Below are 19,922 nucleotides of genomic sequence, written 5' to 3' on the forward strand. Positions count from 1 at the left end.
CGCCAAGGTGATGTGTGTCTGTTGGGGATTCCCTGGGGGACGAGAAGAGCAGTGGAGATGCCAGGGACTCATCCAGGACACTCATGTTTGTTGTGGTGCGAGTGTCCCGTGCATTCCCGGCCACCGGGGTCGTCTGAATGCCTACTCCCGTGGCTGCTCTTCGGACTGCCCGGCTGGTGCTGGTGCGTACACCATGCTTTCTTTCTTTCTTTTTTTTTTTTTAAGAATTATTTTTTCATGAGAGACACACAGAGAGGAAGAAAGAGGCAGAGACACAGGCAGAGGGAGAAGCAGGCCCCACGCAGGGAGCCCAATGTGGAACTCGATCTCGGGTCTCCAGGATCACACCCTGGATTGAAGGAGGCGCTAAACCACTGGGCCACCCGGGCTGCCCCGCCGTGCTTTCTAGCAGACGATTCTACACTTCACAACATCACTGCTGTCGACGCCCATCAGCAATGGATGTGTGCTCTCTCAAACTGTAAACACTGGCCTCCACAGTCCTTCATGGCAACCTGGCTCCATTTGGAAGGCAACTCCTCTGCGTTCTACCCAGTTGTCCTTGGAGGCAGTTTTGCTCTGTGCAAAAGTGGGCTCTGGGTCTGGCTTTGCAACCTCCACTCACAAGTACTATTCTTACACCGTCTCCAGTACACCAGCCACCCTATCCATTGCTAACGTCAACATAGGCTGGTTTTGTGAATGGCATGAGTTAGTATTGTTTGTGATTTTTTTTTTTTTTTAAGATTTTCAGAGAGTGAGCAAGACAGAGCACAAGCAGGAGGAGTGGCAGGCAGAGGGAGAGAGAAGCAGGCTCCCAGCTAACCAGAGAGCCCGGTGTGGGGCTCGATCCCAGGACCCCGGGGTTATGACCAGAGCCAAAGGCAGACGCTTAAGCCACCCAGGAGCCATAATATTGAAATGACAGGAGGAAACACCTGAGTATCACCCTCCAGAGGAAGCTTGCTCTTCATCTCTCTGTTGTTGAGTCAGTTCCACGGCGCAGAATTCTGGTGGTACGGTTGTAGCACAGTGCCCTGCAGCAGCCTGCCACGGCGATGCCCTTCCCTACGTGGAGGTCAGGGCAGCCCTGCACCAGCTGTGCGGCACAGTGGTGTGTAGTGTGATGGGAAGGGAGTTTGGGTGGTGTTGGTGTCTTAGGGACCTGCGCTCAGATCTGCTCCACCACAGCTGGCCCTTTCCTCTTGGGTGCCCAGTGCAGCATCTGACTGGTAGGGACCAGCGCACGGAGCCTACCACCCCGGGGGCTTCCATCTGCCTCTGCCTCACATGGTGACACCCCCCACCCTCACCCCTCGCGTGGTGTGGCCTGTGATTCACCTTAACAGGTGAGGAAATGAAGCTTTTTGGCACACTGTTTGTTGCCTGATGTACTTTGGAAAGAAGGACCCTGTATACGTGTTACTTAGGTCATCCACGAGATGGACATGTTTTTCTTTTCCTTGGTGAAGATGATCGTTAACCCTGTTTGCAAAGCAGCAGTGAATTACTGATTACAGAGCAGTCTAAAAATGTTTAGGTGTGTTGGGAACGTTCATGTGCAAAGTTATTTCACTGAGAACCTAACGAACAGCCTGCAGCTTTGCTCTTTACCATTCTGCCTAGGGACCAAAAGCCACAAATGCACCTGGAGGTTTACTGGGCTTTCAGGTGATGGTGTGACACGTGTAAGCTTCACTCCTGAGGCCCCGGAGAAGAGAACCTGGTGCCCTGCCCTCCGTGGAGGCGCTCACAGCCCAGTGAGGAGAGCGGAGACCATGAACCGTGCAGTCACTGGAGAGTGACACGAGGCCCGTGCTGGGGGCGACCTCCAGGAGCCCAGGGACTGTGTGATCGGGAGCAGAAAATTGCTACCCAGAGAGGGAAATCCAGTGCTGCCACAGGACTCCTCTTGAACAGATGGAATCTGGAAATAAAACCGCCACCTCTCAGATATGGAAACCGATTTAGACACAGGCCTGGCCGGCTCCATACCCAGATCAAAAATGTAGATGTGACTTAGAACAGTGTTGGTGGGATTTCCAGAGCATTCTGTGTCTGTATGTGTATGTGTGTAATCTTTTTCCTTTTGGCCCTTTGGTTCTTTCTGCCCTGTCACAGGCTGTTTGGGCCACTGAGCAGCATTCACCAAGGTGGGTTTTCCTCTTCAGATTTGTTTTGTTTTGCTTCGTTGCCCTGTTGGAGACCTTTCACCTCCCGTTGCCCCCACCCCAGCCAGGCCAATAGGAAAGAACAGCACGGTGCTGGGCTCCAGCCCCAGATGGGGTTTGCAGGGCTCCCGGGGGTGTCGCCGCTGCTTACATAGAGCCGCAGAGCTGCAGCCAGGCCTCCCTCCTCCTGGAGCTGCGCTGGAGCTGCTCTGTTCTCCTTGGTAACATGTGATTAGCATGTTCTGCGTGACAATGAGAAGCCTAAGCTGCATATCAATTGCTGGGACTCTGGAATGCAGCTGCCTTTTCAATTTTCCTTTGTATGGCTTGACTCAGCTGCTCCAGTGTATACCTAGGAGCAAATGCTTGGATGCTGTTGCTGGCACATCCTTAAGATATCTTATTTTCTTTATTTCACCATTGACTTTATACTTGAAAAGGTTTTATTTATTTTATTTTTTAAAAGATTTTATTTATTTTATTTATTTAGAGAAAGGCAGAGACTCGGGCAGAGGGAGAAGCAGGCTCCATGCAGGGAGCCAGACGTGGGACTTGATCCTGGGTCTCTAGGATCACGCCCCGGGCTGAAGGCAGCGCTAAACTACTGAGCCACCCAGGCTGCCCTGCCCGAAAAGTTTTTTTTAAATGGGGGGATATGCATACACAGAGACTGGCAGATACACATCAAAGACATGCAGAGCATAGACACACGTGCAACATACGCGGTGCACACATACATACACACATGTACTGCGTCGTCACTTGGAACCTATTAGAAACAGATTGGAACATGACCCTTGCAGGACCCCAGATTCCCACTTGTGGTCCTCCTTGTCCTTGTGACCCTGATTTCCTCACTGGAGTAATAAAAACCAATTAGTGGTTTTATGGCTTTGGCTTTGTAAGTTTGGTGGCTGGGAGAAGGAAAGAAAAAATAAGGGAATGGAAACGTGTCGCAGAAAGTGCTGTGCTAACGTAAATCTAACTGGAGTGCGGCATCAAGGTGGAGCACAGTGAACTCCATTCTAGAACAAGGAGAGACTGAGCAGTGTGCACACCACCCTGAGGGAACTTAGTGCCCTGCGGTCCTGCAAAGATGCCCCATCAGGAAGACAGGAAGGAGCCCGTGGGACCTTCTACCTGAGAGAAGCTGGGACCTACCCCTTGGGCAGACTCTGCAGCCGGTCTTTTGCTCCAAGTCCTCCTTTCACATATGTGAGTTCTCTTCTGTTTCTGGGCAGATCTCAGCACATCCTGCCTAAAACTCTGCAAATAGAGCTCTTTTTTAGTTAACATATTAAATGTGCATCCAGATGGCCAAAAGCACTTAGAGTTAAGCAATAAATTATAGCTAATTTAATTAGCTGTTTCTATGAGGTGGTGGATATTTTCGAAATAAGTGGTACCAGGTGCCCTCGTGAGGATCTGTGGATACTGTATTTCAAGCGTTTTGTAGGAGGAGAAAACATTCAAGCGTGGCTCGCTCTTTGAACTGAAGTATTGGGGAGGCACTTGTGAATGGTCATGAATGAGGTTTTACAGTCTTACCAGGCACAGTGGCCATTCCGTCACAGCAGGACAAAGCTGTTACTGCGAGGTGGAGGTGGGACACCGGAGCCCTGAGTTCTGCTTCTCAGAATGCGTTGTCAGCGTGTTTAATAGCCATTCAGTAACCACATGGCTGCTTGACTGTGTTCTCTAAGCATCCATTGTTATGTTCAGGTTATTTTGAAAACTTCTAGTTTCTCTTAGTGTGTACTGATATGTATTTTTTTTTTTCTTAAATGCCTAGCTTCCTGGAATGGGGTTAATATTTTAAGTTCTTATGCTTGGCCATTTTGCCACCATGTGTTTCCTAAGCTGAGGCAGTGTGTTCAGCATCTTAGAAGCAGAAACCAAAGCTGCCTTCTCTCTGGGTCCTGCTGGGACTGGAACTCCTCTGCCCTCCCCCAGATACAGAGGGCTTCCAGCTTCTAGGTGGGGCAGGGTCCAGCTCTGTGTGGCCCAGGGTGGGGGGCTGGGCCCCAGCTGGCTGACAGTGGGGAAAGGGAAGGGAACTGGGTATGGTCTGGGTTCTGCTCTCCAGCATCCCCTGAACCCAGAGGGGCCCATTCTTCTGAGGACATGATCAGAGGGACATGCACAGGGCAGTGCACCTGCAGGCCAGCAACCTGGGTGGGCTTGGGACATCTGTAGCACCCAGGCCTGGCATCACGATGTCCCAGGACACAGGCATGCTCCTGGGTCTCAAAGAGGATACTGGAATGAGGCTCCTTCCCTAGTGTCGGGGTGGGGGTGGGGGAAGCTTTATCTGATTTGTTAGTTAGTAGGTTACATCTCTCATGGGTGCTGGTGCTCCACCTGCTGGTTCTCTGGTTGCCGCCCATCTTAGAGTTCCCTTTAGCAACTGCACAGTTGTCTCCCGGTGCAAAACTGCCCCTTCCTGAACAGAAGATTCCATCAGAAGCTCATTTTAGGACTTTGTCAGGTCAGGTGGAACCGTGGGTTGGCAAAGGCATGGCCTGCTGCTTTATTGCAAGTTTGGTACTTGTTAGCTCCGGAGCGTTGGCTATAGCACAGATAACCACACGCATGAGCACGCCTGTGGGAGTGTTTTGTGGGGACCTTTCTGTGTCTGTGTCTGTGCATATTAAATACTTGCATATGTGCATAAAAAGTGAACATAGAACTGGAAACAGAACAGTATGGAAAGATCAATGAACCACTGGCAGTGCCTGAAAGTCTTTGTTTTTCTCATTTTTAATAATATGCTACTGATTTTAAAGGTTTGATCAATAAGTGGATTTGTAGGGACGCCTGTGTGGCTCAACGGTTGAGCGTCTGCCTTCGGCACAGGGCGTGATCCTGGAGTCCCACATCAGGGTGCCTACATGGAGCCTGCTCCTCCCTCCGCCTGTGTCTCTGCCTCTCTGTCTCTGTGTCTTTCATGAATAAATGAAATCTTTAAGAAAAAAAAAATGGATTTGTAGCTCATGTTAGAAAGTTCTATCTCTTTGCATATGGCAATTTTCCAACATAAGCCACATAAAAATACTGTTGCAACACAAAATAAGTATTTTTGAATATAGCCATATGAGAATTTTCACCAACATTGTTTTTGTTTTGTTTTGTTTTTAAAGATTTTATTTATTTATGAGAGAGACACAGAGAGGAGAGAGAGAGAGAGAGAGGCAGAGGGAGAAGCAGGCTCCATGCAGGGAGCCCGATGTGGGACTTGATCCTGGGTCTCCAGGATCAGGCCCTGGACTGAAGGCAGTGCTAAACCACTGAGCCACCCAGGCTGCCCACCAACATTGTTTTTAAAAATCTTTGTGTAAGTTTTTTTGCCCCAGAATGCAACTTGCATGTACATGTATGTGTGTGTATATCTTACATGTGTGCATGTGTTTTTAATACTTCCCATCCTGTGATATGACATGCCAACATACCACCTGATGTTGTCCACTGGCTGTTTGGATTGGGTATCTTGCATTACAAATTGCAGTGGAGACAGGTGTCAGAAAACGTATATCGATTTAATTCCTTAAAATAATTTAAGAAGGTTATCAAGATCTGGTTCTAGTCCTGTTTGCAGAAAAGATGTTACTTGGAATCATTTGCTCATTTTTATACTTTCTTCCTCTAGACAAGCAGATGATGCCCAGTGTCCAGAAGACAGTACAACAGCACAGCAGGACTTCCAGAAGCCATCCCAGCCCCCTAAGCCATCTCCCGCCTGGGAAGCTCCAGAGGTGCCCCAGGAGGCCCGCAGCCGAGCGGGGACTCTACCTCGAGATTACAGATACCCAGAAGAGACGCTCCACCCAGGACCACAAGTGCAGAGCGCCCCCTCAGCCCTGCACACTCGAGGGCAGGACCCAAGGCCTGTGAACACTACACCACTCACCAAGAAGCCAGCCCCACAGAGGCCGCCACCGCCCAAACGTGAACCCAGGCCATTCAAGGGCCTGGCCGGTGGCACACCTGTGGCCACTCACCTAGGAGCCCCCAGCAAGTCCCTTCCACCACCGTCCCCAGAGGCCCTGGAGGCTTGTGTGGACCGCTTGTCTCTCTCCCACATCCCCTGTGCCTCGGTGGAGAAGCTGAGCAGCACCCAGCCTGAAGACAGTTTGAGGGCCGCTGGTGAGCACAGCAGGCAGCATGTAGATGAGCACACAGCCTGTCCTAAGCGTGAAGCTCTGCTCCCGTCCAGATTCCGGCCCCTGCACATGTCCACCATGGAGACCTCACGCTCACCTTCTCCTCAGTTCGCTCCCCAGAAGCTGACAGACAAACCTCCCCTGCTCATCCAGGATGAGAATTCCACAAGGTACCACACTGGGACGGTGGCCCTGTGCCCTTCCCCTTTCATGAGCTCCAGCGGGAGGTTTTTGGTGCATCTTTCCTGGGTGGTATCCGATGGGTACCTTGCTTCAGCTCCACACAGTGGATTTTCACTTGCTCCTGGGGACTAAGTCCGGGGTGGGGAGAGAATCCACAGTTCCAGTGGTCAGTTGGATTTTGAACTTGGTGGAGGGCTGTTCTGTTCCACAGGAGCAAGGGAGATGTAATGGAGGTGGTGACTATCCCCTGTCCCTTTCACCCAGGGCCAGCATTTAGATACGCAGCACCCACAGGCATCTGTGCACAAGGGCTATGTTTTCCCCAAGCACCTGTTCGTAATCAGAATCCATTTTATTTTATTTTATTTTATTTTATTTTATTTTATTTTATTTTATTTTATTTTATTTATTTATTATTTTATTTTATTTTTTAAAGACTTTATTTATTCATGAGAGACACACACAGAGAGAGAGAGAGAGAGAGAGAGAGCGCAGAAGCAGGCTCCATGCAGGGAGCCCGATGTGGGACTCAATCCCAGGACTCCAGGATCACGCCCTGGGCCAAAGGCAGGCTCTAACCCGCTGAGCCATCCAGGGATCCCCAGAATCCATTTTAAACTAAGCATGAGACTTGCAGGAGAAATTGATGTTTTTCATAATGTCCAGTATTTCCACTCTCTTTTTTCTTTCTTTTTTTTTTTAAGATTTTCTTTATTTGTATGAGAGAGAGGGAGCACAGGGTAGAAAGAGGCAGAGGGAGGGGGAGAAAGAGAGTCTCAAGCAGACTCCATGATGAGCATAGAGCCCAACTTGGGGGTCAGTGCCAGGACCCTGAGATCTTGACCTGAGCTGAAACCCCAAGAGTCAGCCATTTAACCAATTATGCCATCCAGGCACCCCTCCACACTGGTTTTGTTGGGGTTTTTTTATTGCATTTTTATTTATTTTATTAAAGATTTTTATTTAATTATTAGAGCAAGAGCATAAGCAGGGGGAGCAGCAGAGGATGAGGAAGAAGCAGACTCTGCTGAGCAGGGAGCCTGATGCAGTGCTCGATCCCAGGAGCTGAGGGCAGATGCTCAATCGATGAGCCACCCAGGCGCCCCCACGCTGTTCTTTACCTTATGTGAAGAGCCAAGCTGGTACACACATTTAATTAAAGCAGACGAAACATGTGTTATATTGCATGGTGCTGCTGTTAGAAGTGCAGGCATGGGATTGTCTATCATGGCCATTGAGACAGTGATAAGTGTCATCCAACAGGGACTGGCCAGTCAAGAGCACTGACTGTTTACTGTTTTCCTCCTCCCTGAGTGCCTTTGAAGAGCTGAGAAATGGAAGAGGTGGAGAATTTTCCTCTTGTTCTCTAGACCAGTGCTTTTCAACCTGGGGGAAGGCAGTTTCACCTCCAGGGACATCGGGCTTTGTGGAGATGTTTTAGATGTCACAGCAGAAGAGGGAGTGTTGCTCCCGGCATCTAGTGGGCAGAAGCCAGGGTTTCCCACCACATCACTTGGGCCATGTCCCTGGTGGTAGAAGTGCTCATTCTCCTTTCTCTCCCTCTCTCTTTCATGATTAAATAAATTAAAAAAAAAAAAGGGCAGCCCAGGTAGCTCAGCAGGTTAGTGCCGCCCTCAGCCTAGGGTGTGATCCTGGAGATCCAGGATCGAGTCCCACGTTGGGCTCCCTGCATGGGGCCTGCTTCTCCTCTGTCTCTCTCTCTTTCTTACATGATTAAATAAAATTTTTTTTAAATATTAAAAAAAAAAAAAAAGAAGTGCTCAGACAGCTAGATTCTGGTCGGTATCTGGACCCATTGCCAAATTTGCCCTCCCTGTTCTGCCCTAGAAGTGCGGTGAGGCAGATGGTGGCCGTGCCGCCTTCGAAAGTTGCTCCCCAGGAGATCGCCCGTAGTGCTCTGAATTACTCCCCATTCGCCCGGGTGTTGTCTGCCGCTACACCATGGTGTGAGAGCGTGGAATCCCAGGGCCCCGCGGGCCCAGCCCTGCTGTGTGTCCACGCTCCCCCACCGACGGTCAGTAAGGAAAGCGAGCCTGGGCCTGGCCTTCCTCCCCTGCCTGTCGTTTGAGCTCAGCTCCAAGATACTGTTCTTGCCCGGCCCTCTGCGGACTTTAATTTCCTGAGTACGAGCTGCTCCCCTTCTCTCCTTCTCTGTCTGGTCTCCCCTTCTTCCAGTTACCCCTGGATCACGGTGCGCGTGTGCCGGCTGCCTGCTGGAGCTCGGGCCAGGGTGCGGGGCAGACTCCCGCCTTTGCTCACCTTTTGAGCAATTCCTGCGTGCCAGGTGCTGAGAGCTGCAGCCGGAATGCAAAGCAAAGGAGGTGCATGCTGCTGCCCTCCTCACTCAGGAATTCCAGAACAGGCATTCATGCCCAAAAAGGGGGCGGGGGCATCAACTCCTGTCCTAAAACTAGGTTAGCTTACTTTTTTTTTTTTTTTTTAAGATTTTATTTATGACACACACACTCAGAGAGAGAGGGGCAGAGCCACAGGCAGAGGGAGAAGCAGGCCCCATGCAGGGAGCCTGATGTGGGACTCGATCCTGGGACTCCAGGATCAGGCCCTGGGCTGAAGGCGGCGCTAAACTGCTGAGCCACCCGGCGGCCCTGGATTAGGAATTGATACGATCCAGTTGTGGTAAGGTCTCATCTGCTGTGTTTTACCCCTGATTTTGAAGTAAACATTCATCCAACTTTTCCGGTGTAGAAGTCTGGACACTTTTCTAGAGGAGAGAGCATTTATGCTTAGAAAGGACCAGGAAGAGATGCTTTGTTGGAAAGTATATGTCGGTGTGTGAAGGACTTGTTCTCATTGTGTTCTTTTTTCCATGTCTTCCTGCCCTGGAAATCATTTCTCCACAAGTGCGGGAAAATAAATACGGGCAGACTTAGAAGTCAGTAATAGAGCCTGGCTGGCTCAGTTGGGAGATCATGGGATTCTTTTTTTTTTTTTTTTTTTTATTCATGAAAGACACACAGAGAGAGAGGTAAAGACATAGGCAGAGAGAGAAGCAGGCTCCACACAGGGAGCCAGATGTGGGACTTGATCCAGGGACTCCAGGATCATGCCCTGGGCTGAAGGCAGACGCTCAACCTCTGAGCCACCCAGGTGTCCCAGATCATGGGATTCTTGATCTCAGGGTAATGAGTTCAAGCCCCACACTGGGTGTACAGCTGACTTAAAAAAAAATCAGGGTGCCTGGGTGGCTCAGTCACTAAAGTGCCTTTGGCTCAGGTGATGATCCTGGGGTCCTCAGATTGAGCCCCATGTCGGACTCCTTGCTTAGAGGGGAGTCTGCTTCTCCCTCTTTCTCCCTCTGCTCCAACCCCCCCCCCCATTCTCTCTCTCTCTCTCCAATAAAAAAAATCTTAAAAAAAAAAGAAATAAATAATAGGTGGTCCAGGTTTCTAAGTGTGGAATGAAAGGAATGAAGAGGGGTTCTTGTTTCTCTGTCTTTGCTTAAATAAAATGCCAAAAGTTTCCTTCTGAAGTTTAGCACATCTAAATGGTATTTTCCACCAAGCTCGCCTTTTAAAATTTCTTCACAAAAAAGGCATTGGGGGGACTGTACGTGAATACTTAGATAAAACATCTAGTAATTTCTACTGGAGGAGAGAAGACAATACGAAATTATTTTAGCCTGTACACTGCAGTAAACGGGAAAAAACACACTGTGTTCCCAGCCACCAGTTAAAGAGCGGGGGATGGGGGGGAGCATTTAATATAGAGCACTGGAACGTTCCTTGTGCTACACAAAATTTGGTCTGTTAGCATCACACTGTAGAGTGATTTTTTTTTTTTTTAAGATTTTACTTATTTATTCATGAGAGGCAGAGAGGGAGGCAGAGACACAGGCAGAGGGAGAAGCAAGCTCCACACAGGGAGCCCGACGTGGGACTCGATCCCAGGACCCCGGGATCACGCCCTGAGCCAAAGGCAGATGTTCAACCACTGAGCCACCCAGGTGTTCCTGTAGAAGTGATGTTAGGCCCACTAAGTTAGAAACAAGTTTGGAGTTTTGGCTTTGTGGTTTTCACTTGTTTTTTCCTTCCCTTCTGGGCACCAGCAGGTGGCTCTCTTTATCTAATCCGTCCTTTAAAAGTACTTGAAACGGAGGGCACCTGTGTGGCTCAATCGGTGAAGTGTCTGCCTTCTGCTCAGGTCACAATCCCTGGGTCCTGGCATCAAGTCTTGCGTCAGGCTCCCTGTTCAGCGAGGAGTCTACTTCGCCCTCTGCCCTCTGCCCCTACCTCTGCATGCTGCTCTGCCTACTTGTTCTCTCCATCTGTGTCAAATAAATAAATGAAATCTTTATTTTTTTTTAAATTTTTTTAATTTTTATTTATTTATGATAGTCACACGGAGAGAGAGAGAGGCAGAGACACAGGCAGAGTGAGAAGCAGGCTCCATGCACCGGAAGCCCAACGTGGGACGATCCCGGGTCTCCAGGATCGCGCCCTGGGCCAAAGGCAGGCACTAAACCACTGTGCCACCCAGGGATCCCTAAATGAAATCTTTATTTTTATTTTTTATTTTTTTAAACAGAAAATCTTTTTTTTTTTTTTTTAATTTTTATTTATTTATGATAGTCACACACAGAGAGAGAGAGAGGCAGAGACACAGGCAGAGGGAGAAGCAGGCTCCATGCACCGGGAGCCCGATGTGGGATTCGATCCCCGGTCTTCAGGATCGCGCCCTGGGCCAAAGGCAGGCGCCAAACCGCTGCGCCACCCAGGGATCCCTAAATGAAATCTTTATTTTTATTTTTTTTCTTTAAACAGAAAATCTTTTTTTTTTTTTTAATTTTTATTTATTTATGATAGTCACACACAGAGAGAGAGAGAGGCAGAGACACAGGCAGAGGGAGAAGCAGGCTCCATGCACCGGGAGCCCGATGTGGGATTCGATCCCGGGTCTTCAGGATCGCGCCCTGGGCCAAAGGCAGGCGCCAAACCGCTGCGCCACCCAGGGATCCCTAAATGAAATCTTTAAAAAAATTTTAAATACTTGAAACAGATTTTTGTCCCAGTGGCCCTGGTCCACAAGGTCCCTGGGGTGCAGTCCAACAAGGTGTAGCTGAGGGCATCCACAGTGTGCAGGGTTCCTAGATGAAGCCCCATCACACTGACCAGTTCCGTGTTCTCTCTGTCCTGTGGGGTGCACCCCAGCTACTCTCACTGGGAAATGTTTTTTATTAATCTTTCTTTCTTTCTTTTGAAGCAAAGTATGTGTGAGCAGGATTGAGGAGGGGGAGAGGGAGAGAGGGAATGTTAAGTAGACTCCACACCCAGTGCAGGGCTCCATGTGGGGCTCGATCTCACAACCCTGAGACCAAGACCTGAATGAGCTGCCACCACCACCACCACCCCTTTTTTTTTTACAGGAAAAGTGTGTCCTTAGTGAATCACTTAAATACTAATGAAAGCAAAGTGTCCTGTCTTTGCCGCCAGATCCATATGTGGCTGGTGTGAAAAGCCGTGTGAAGCATGGCTGGCAGTGCTGAGAGGTGGCAGGCAGGTGGAGGGTGACACCCAGGGCACACACCACAGGAGGAAGCTTCAGATTGGGGCCGGGGGATGGGTGGAGCTCAGTGTCTACTCAAAACACGACCACTCTTTCTAGAAATCTTCCCGTGGCCCAGACCCACACAGGCCCCCGTGGGTGTGCGCCGGCCCTGCTTTGAGCATTACAGAGGCTGTGAGGATAGTTCGTGAAAGAAGCCTAATAAGTGTTGCAGGCTTCCCGACCAAACAAAGCATAACTAAGTAGAAAATGTAACTTGTTAACATTTGCACTATTATCAGCAAGAAAATGAGCTTTAAACCATTGCCTCTCAGCCCAGGGATACACCCTTAGGCTTCTCTAGGTAGGTGGGTGTGGGGGTGACTTTGAAAATGGAATCTGGGTCCGGAAACAGGGCCTCTTCCACCTCCATTCCCTGTCCTGGGCCGTGTGATCCTAGAGGCTCCTTCCAGCACGTTCTCCAGCCGTCCGGGGAGGCGAGGGACCAGCCGGTTGCCATCCCTGGTAGCACCCTGTGCGGGGCTCACTGTGTGTTTTCAGCAGATGGCTCTTCCTTCTCTTCCCAGAATTGAGCGGGTGATCGATAACAATACCACGGTGAAGATGGTGCCCATCAAGATTGTGCACTCGGAGAGCCAGCCTGAGAAGGAGAGCCGCCAGGGCCTGGCCCGCACCGCCGAGCTGCCCGCGCTGCCCAGCGGGCTGGAGAGAGACCAGATCAAGACGCTCAGCACGTCGGAGCAGTCCTACTCACGCTTCTGCGTGTACAGCCGCCAGGGCGCTGAGCCCGAGCCGCAGCCGCCCAGCACCCCAGCGCCCCCCACCAAGGACAGCGGGGCCTCTCCTTCGGGGCTCAGCTACGTGAAGGCCAAAGAGAGGACAGCTGAAGACCTCAAGTCAGAAGAGCTGGCCCGGGAGATTGTGGGGAAGGATAAGTCCCTGGCCGATATCCTGGACCCCAGTGTGAAGATCAGAACCACCATGGACCTGATGGAGGGGATCTTCCCCAAAGACGAGCACCTCCTGGAGGAAGCCCAGCAGCGGAGGAAGCTGCTCCCCAAAATCCCCTCTCCTAGAACCACGGAGGAGAAGTAAGTACACTTGTCTTCAGTTCTGCAGCTTGCCCGTGCGTGCTTCTGCCCTCTTGCCCTCTTAGGCTTAAAAGGGCAAGAGGCTTATCTGTAGATTTCTTTTCATGATAACTTTTGGGGGGCAGATTTCCATAAGCCCTGCCCGGTGCTTTCCAGCACATTTTGGTTGTTTTGTGACCCTCCCAAAGGAGCCACTAAGGCCCCTTCCTGGGGCTGCCAGCTTTGGGGCCTGGCAAAGATGTGAAAATACCACAGCTCCAGTGCTGTCTTGGCTCAGGGCCACTGTGATTCGGAGTGATGCCCACAGGCTCCTTTCTCAGAAGACAGCGCTTCTTAGCTGGGACATCGTGTCCCTCCAGGGGATAGCTGGCGATTTTCTGATGCGTTTTTAGTTGTCATATCTGGGAGGTAGTCCTGGCATCCTGTGGGTGGAGACCAGGGAGGCTGTCAACACACTACAGTGCTCAGGACACCCTCATAGCAAAGAAGCACCCAGCCTCAAATGTTAATAATGAAGATTGATGATGATGATGATGATGATGATGATGATGATGATGATGGAGGATTTCTGTTCCTGGTGATGGAGCGCAGTAAGTGGATTACGTGGCCGCTGGTTTGGTAGGCATGTCCTTTGCACACTGTCTCATTCACAGCTGCCCACACCGGTGTGTGTGTGGTTATGTTTGTCCTGTTTGTTTACGCCCTGTCCATCAGCACCCTTACCTGACAATATGTGAGAGTGCCGGTGAAATGCAGCACAGAAGTACAAAGGGAGCAGACATGGCTGCAAGTAAAAAGGTGCATGTTGCACTTGGGGTCCCATGGCCCCACTTACACAGAACTGTGCACATCTAGTCCTTGTAGATGTGAGGCTTCTGGCGAAAACCATCCCTCTGCTCTCTTCCCTCCTGGGGGGAGATTTTTAGACATCTCTGCTTATTTGACTTTTTCCCCTTTTTAAAAAGCTGCATTCTGTAGACTTTAGGAGTGTCCATTTGGCAAATATTTTCTAGTTGTAACATTGTCACCTACTCCCCTTCCCCCTTTGGCTGTCTCATGCCCCTGGCTGTCATCTTTTGGTTAGCACCACTGTTAGCATGTCACAGGGCAGGCTGTGGGCTGGAAGGGGGCCTCTGTACCTATCGTCTCAGCTGATTGAAGTTCTGAGTTTTTCCCCAGGAAAGAGGAGCCAAGCGTGCCAGTGGCCTTGTCCCTTGCTACCAGTTCCACCTATTACAGTACATCGGCCCCCAAGGCCGAGTTGCTGATTAAGATGAAGGACCTACAGCAACAGCAGGAGCCAGAAGAGGATTCGGGGAGCGACTTGGACCATGACTTGTCGGTGAAGAAGGTAGGAAAGCCCACTGTCAATGACTGCATGTTCGTAGGTAGGCAGGGGGAGCTCGTCTCTCTGCTCCCAGCGTGGGCCCTGCTCCACATGTCCAGGGGCATGTGCATTTAGCTTTTGTGCAGGACGATGATGTTTGGGGCAATAGCATTAAGTCCTTTGTAGTTAAGCCTACTATTCCAAAACTGGGCCTTTTCCTGATTTACCATCTTTGTATAATAAGATCCAAGGTCATATTAAGTGGGTACTAGTCTCATTCAAACTTCAACTTGATATGACCCTTGTATCCCATTTAATTTTTTTAAGATTTATTTATTTATTTATTTATCTATTCATTCATGATAGACCTAGAGAGAGAGAGGCAGAGACACAGGCAGAGGGAGATGCAGGCTCCATGCCCGGACCCCATGGGACTCGATCCCAGGACTCCAGGATCGCTCCCCGGGGCCAAAGGCAGGCGCCAAACCGCTGAGCCACCCAGGGATCCCCTTGTATCCCATTTAAAATCTAGGGACTTGGGGCGCCTGGGTGGCTGTCAGTGAAACATCTGCCTTCAGCTCAGGTCATGATCTCAGGGTTCTGGGATGGGAGTCCTGCAACAGGCTCCCTGCTCAGCGGGGAGCCTGATTCTCCCTCTGCCCCTCCCCCATGTTCGTCCTCTTGCTTTCTCTTTCTTTCTCTCTCTCTCTCTCAAATAAATAAAATCTTTTTAAAAAAATAAATAAAAATAAGATCTAGGGACTTAATTGTGTGCCCTCCACCAAGTCACATGTTCTCTTTGAATATCAAGTTCCAGTACCTGTAACCAGATGATCATAATCCCAACAGTGGTTATAAAGTGCTTTGTCAACCAAAAAGTATCATTTGTTAACTCAAAGAACTCCTTAGGCATTTGGGGGCGTAACAGGAGACAAAACAGAATAGAGCCCTCCCTGACCCGAGGGGAAGCTTGTGTTCAGCCAACATAAAAACACCCATACAATACAGGGTCAGCACGCTATGGACTGTGGGCCAAACGTGGCCCACCACCTGCTTTTGTAAATATTGAAATACAGCCACATAGATCCATTTCTGTATGCTCTCTGGTGGCTTTCACACCACAGCAGCAGAGGTGAGTGCTTGCACCTGACCGTGTGGCCTGTAAAGTCAAAAATCTTTACTGTCTGGCCCTTTATGGAAAGATTTTGCCAGCCCTTAACATAGTACATTGGATGGTAAGAGAATGAAAACAGAGTGAGGAGTGGAGTGAAACAAAGGAATGTGATTACAGAGAGGGCCCCAATGAGCTGATTACCGAACGGTGACCTGGGGTGCTGCTGTGTGAGGGGTAAGCCCTGAGGGTGCCTAGGGGTGCTGTGGGGACAGGGACCAGCCCGTGCTAAGGTCCTGACGTAGGAGCCTCACGATGTGTTGAAGAAGCAGCAGGGGCCAGGGGCTGGAGCTGTGTGGAAGAGGAATGGAGGATTGGAGATGAAGTCAGAATGAGGTCGGGGACCAGTGAGTAGTCATGAGGTCATAGTAGGGACAGAATTACCGCTATCCGTGTCAGTGTCATCACTACTATGTTAGCTTGAAACCTTCATGATGTGTCAGCACGCCAGATCTGTGCCAGCTAGGTGCTGCTTACCTGTTTTTTTAATAGGAAACCCTCAGCATTAAAGGGATGAAGAAATTGCCAAAGAAGGTCTGTCCCAGAGGACACCACATACTGTTTATTCCCAGGGCCTGGAGCTGGTTTAAATGCTACCAGGAAGACAAAAGGAGGGAACCAGCATTTTGTGAATGTTTTCCTATGCTTAGTACTTTGGAAAAGAGCTTTCATTAAAAAATACTTTTTTTTTTAACAAAAATCTTTGCAAAAAATTATGCTGGAAGTCTGCTTCTGTCAGTAGTGGTTTAAAAATGCTGCTGGTTGATTTCAGATATAATAGAAGAAATACCGTGACTCGTGCTGAAACAAAAATTACTTTCAGTGTTTTGGGAAACAGTACCTTTTTTTTTTTTTTTTTTTAGATTTTATTTATTTATTCATGAGAGAGGCAGAGACACAGGCAGAGGGAGAAGCAGGCTCTATGCAGGGAGCCTGACGGGGGACTCGATCCCGAGTCTCCAGGGTCAGGCCCTGGGCTGCAGGTGGCACTAAACAGCTGAGCCACCCGGGCTGCCCAACAGTAGCTTTTTGATTAAAGGAATCGAAGGAAATGATTAGCATTTTGGTCCTGGGACTTCTAGAGGCCCTGTATCTGGCTTAGGGTTGCATTTTTTGTTTGTTTGTTTAATAAAGAATCAAAAATGTTTTTACTTATTCTCATAAAAGTAGAAGAAATGTACATTGGTACATTTCTAATTCCATCCTCACCCTAGATATAGGTGACTGTGCTCTTCCCGACATGCCCTTGTTTCTCCTGCTGTGATGAATTTGGGGCACAGCATGCCCTATGTGGCACTTTCTTTTTTTTTTTTTTTTTTTTTAAGATTTTATTTATTCATGAGAAACAGAGAAAGGCAGAGACACAGGCAGAGGGAGAAGCAGGCTCCATGCAGGGAGCCCGACGTGAGACTTGATCCTGGGTCTCCAGGGTCAGGCCCTGGGCTGAAGGCAGGCGCTCAACCACTGAGCCACCCGGGCTGTTATGTGGCACTTTCTTGTTTTGCTTTTGGGAGGCACGAGATGCTGGGCCACCGCCTCCTTTCCTGTGGCTGCTTCAGGATTGAGAGGAGTCCCTATGAATTGAATTTACCGCCTGACAGCCTGCCCCCGCCCCACCCTCCATGATTAAGCTCTTAAGCCAATGGACACATTTTGTTCAAAATGCACCTGTTGAACAATTTCACCATAAATGGCAAATGCTATAAATCACAGTTCTGTGCAGTGTCAGTGACTCAGGAATCCTGGTTTTTGGCTTGATTTGACAAAGGTGACTGCTACCCTTCTTTCCACTACCCACAAATACACTGTGCCCTGTGCTTGGGCAAAAGTGTGCACAGGGGCAGAAGAGGAAGTGAGCGCTGTGAAGGTGTACCTGATGGGCCAGGTGTACCTTCTAGACACCGTGGGATTTGGGGTCTAGAACAGCAAGAGTACCAGACATTCCACGGTGACCTGGGCTGTCATGATCACAGTTATTGCTGCGTGCTCACGGAGCCGAATCGAGTGACCCCATGCGCTAGGGAAGACTAAGGACATAGGCAAGAGAATGAAGGGCCCTTCACAGGGAAGCAGGTAGGGAATTCTGGTGTCTCGTTGAAGGCATCACACTGGGAAGGCTGAATGTATTTTTTATACCTGGGGCGGCCCAGGCACACTGCTCAGAAGGCGCCCTGCTTGAGGCGTGGGACTCTTCAGGAGAACCAGACCAAACACACTCATTGGTCAAAGTCTGGAATCTGAGAGGGTTATGGTTTCTCCCTAGAGCCAAGAGGTGGGCAAAGAAGGCCCAGAGAGAAAAGACTTCATTTCCCCCACGGAGTGGGACAGAAGTTAGGTATGTGGGGACCAACAGAACAGAGGTGAGAGGCAACAGTGCAGCTGCGGCCTCTGCCACCACTCACCCCTATAACCCAGGCCTCCCCGAACGCCGCGTGCTGCAGAACAGGCGCAGATGAGCTTGCCTGAGGTTCCTCTGTGGTGGGCTAGGCCTCCTGCACCCGGGCTGCTGCTGAGAGGGATTGATGCGTGTGCCTCCTGGGTCAGGCCTTGTCCCAAGATCTTTGCAAGTCCACGTCTGTGCTGCTTATAATGGCCCTTTAAGGAAGAAGGGGAGGGTGTTTCTAATAAAAACTTATGTAAGGCATATAAAGGAATCAAAGGAATTTGGGCTCCTTCCAGAACACCCAGTTTCAAGTTAGCTCAGCTGATACTACAGGTTTGAAGGCACATTTTCATGCATTGGCATGAAATCGTTGTTATGGTAATTGCTAAAGAATAATGACACTGAAGAATTACCAGGAACACTGGCTAGGGCTCCTCATACATCCACAATCCTCTGAATTACTTGAGGTATTCATTCAGCTTAGGGTTGGCTTCAGGCAAGAACTTGGAAAGTTCTCCATCCCTATAATCTGTTTTGTGCTTTTCCATAAAGTAATGAATATCTGCAAAAGAGCCATCTTAGCTGTGGCATTCGAAGTTGATTTAAACCATCTCGCCAGATAAGTTGGATACACGGACACACAGATAGGCAGGCACAGGCACACTCAGATTCCCACACTCGGAGACAAAACATCAAAGTAATGTAGATGCATACAGTTTTAAGTGACTGAGGAAGAAAATGTCTTCGCATCCTGAGCAGCTAGAAGCTGACCTGAAAAAACCACTGAGTCAGGGAAAGCATCTGCCTTCAGCTCAGGTCATGATCTCAGGGCCCGGAGTTCAAGCCCCATGTCAGGCTCCCCGCTCAGTGGGCAGTCTGCTTCTCCCCAGCTGTCTCTCCCTCTCTCGTTACCTCAAACAAAATAAAATCTTTATAAGAAAAAAAAAAGCCTAAAGCAATTTATAAATTCCATGTGGTCTGTCTTAAGAGAAAAACCATGCTGATTGATCAGCATTGAGGACAGCTGTCCTTTAAAACGGCTTCCCATTGGGACGCCTGGGTGGCTTAGTGGTTGAGCGCCTGCCTTTGGCTCAGGTCGTGATCCCGCGGTCCTGGGATCGAGTCCCACGTCGGGCTCCTTGCCTCTCCCTCTGCCTGTGTCTCTGCCTCTCTATCTGTATCTCTCATGAATAAATAAATAAAATCTTTTGAAAAAATAAAACTGCTTCCCATTGTAATCTGCCGGCTGTCTAGGGGCGCTGATAAGCCTGAGGCACATTGAGCCAAGAAGAGGCAGTGCTCTGATGAATCCTGTGCCTTTGAGGTCTGGGGGGTTATTTATTTTTTTTAAAGATTTTATTTATTTATTCATAGAGACAGAGAGAGAGAGAGGCAGAGACACAGGCAGAGGGAGAAGCAGGCATCATACAGAGAGCCTGACGTGGGACTCAATCCAGGGTCTCCAGGATCACGCCCTGGGCTGCAGGCGGAGCTAAACCGCTGTGCCACCGGGGCTGCCCTGGGGGGTTATTTTTATATATGTGTATGCACACACAGATGCTGGATGGAGATTCTCTGTCAATGCTTCATCCTGAGACAAAACTGCCGTGTGATCAGCTCATTCCAAGTGTGCAGTGCTGCGCTAGCAGTTCAGTGTGTCCTTCCTGCAGGCCGCCATGGGTGGACCTAATGGCAGAAACATGTCCGTGATCATAAGAAAGTAATTTTTTCCAGGGCGGGGTTCACACATTGTACTTCTTTAGAGCCATCCCTATAACTCTTCCCAAATATAACAAAGGAGGCAGCTAATCTTGCCACTCAAGTCAGATCATATGGCACCGCTTCACTTCACGAGGGTGGACAATTTATAGGTTTTATTTTTTATTTTTGAC

General features: G+C 49.5%; 1 protein-coding gene across 4 annotated transcripts in view; it reads left to right on the forward strand.

The window, feature by feature from the left end:
• Positions 1-19,922, forward strand: part of SHROOM2 (shroom family member 2) — a 143,420-nt gene that overhangs the window by 116,922 nt on the left and 6,576 nt on the right. For all 4 annotated transcript variants that reach the window (XM_025436213.3, XM_025436208.3, XM_025436224.3 and 1 more), the window contains 3 exons: positions 5,818-6,501; positions 12,625-13,149; positions 14,329-14,500. In XM_025436213.3, coding sequence (XP_025291998.3) covers positions 5,818-6,501; positions 12,625-13,149; positions 14,329-14,500 — 1,381 coding nt within the window. The remainder of the gene's footprint in view (positions 1-5,817; positions 6,502-12,624; positions 13,150-14,328; positions 14,501-19,922) is intronic.

The sequence above is a fragment of the Canis lupus genome, chromosome X (assembly GCF_003254725.2).
Source record: "Canis lupus dingo isolate Sandy chromosome X, ASM325472v2, whole genome shotgun sequence".
Classification (NCBI taxonomy): domain Eukaryota; kingdom Metazoa; phylum Chordata; class Mammalia; order Carnivora; family Canidae; genus Canis; species Canis lupus.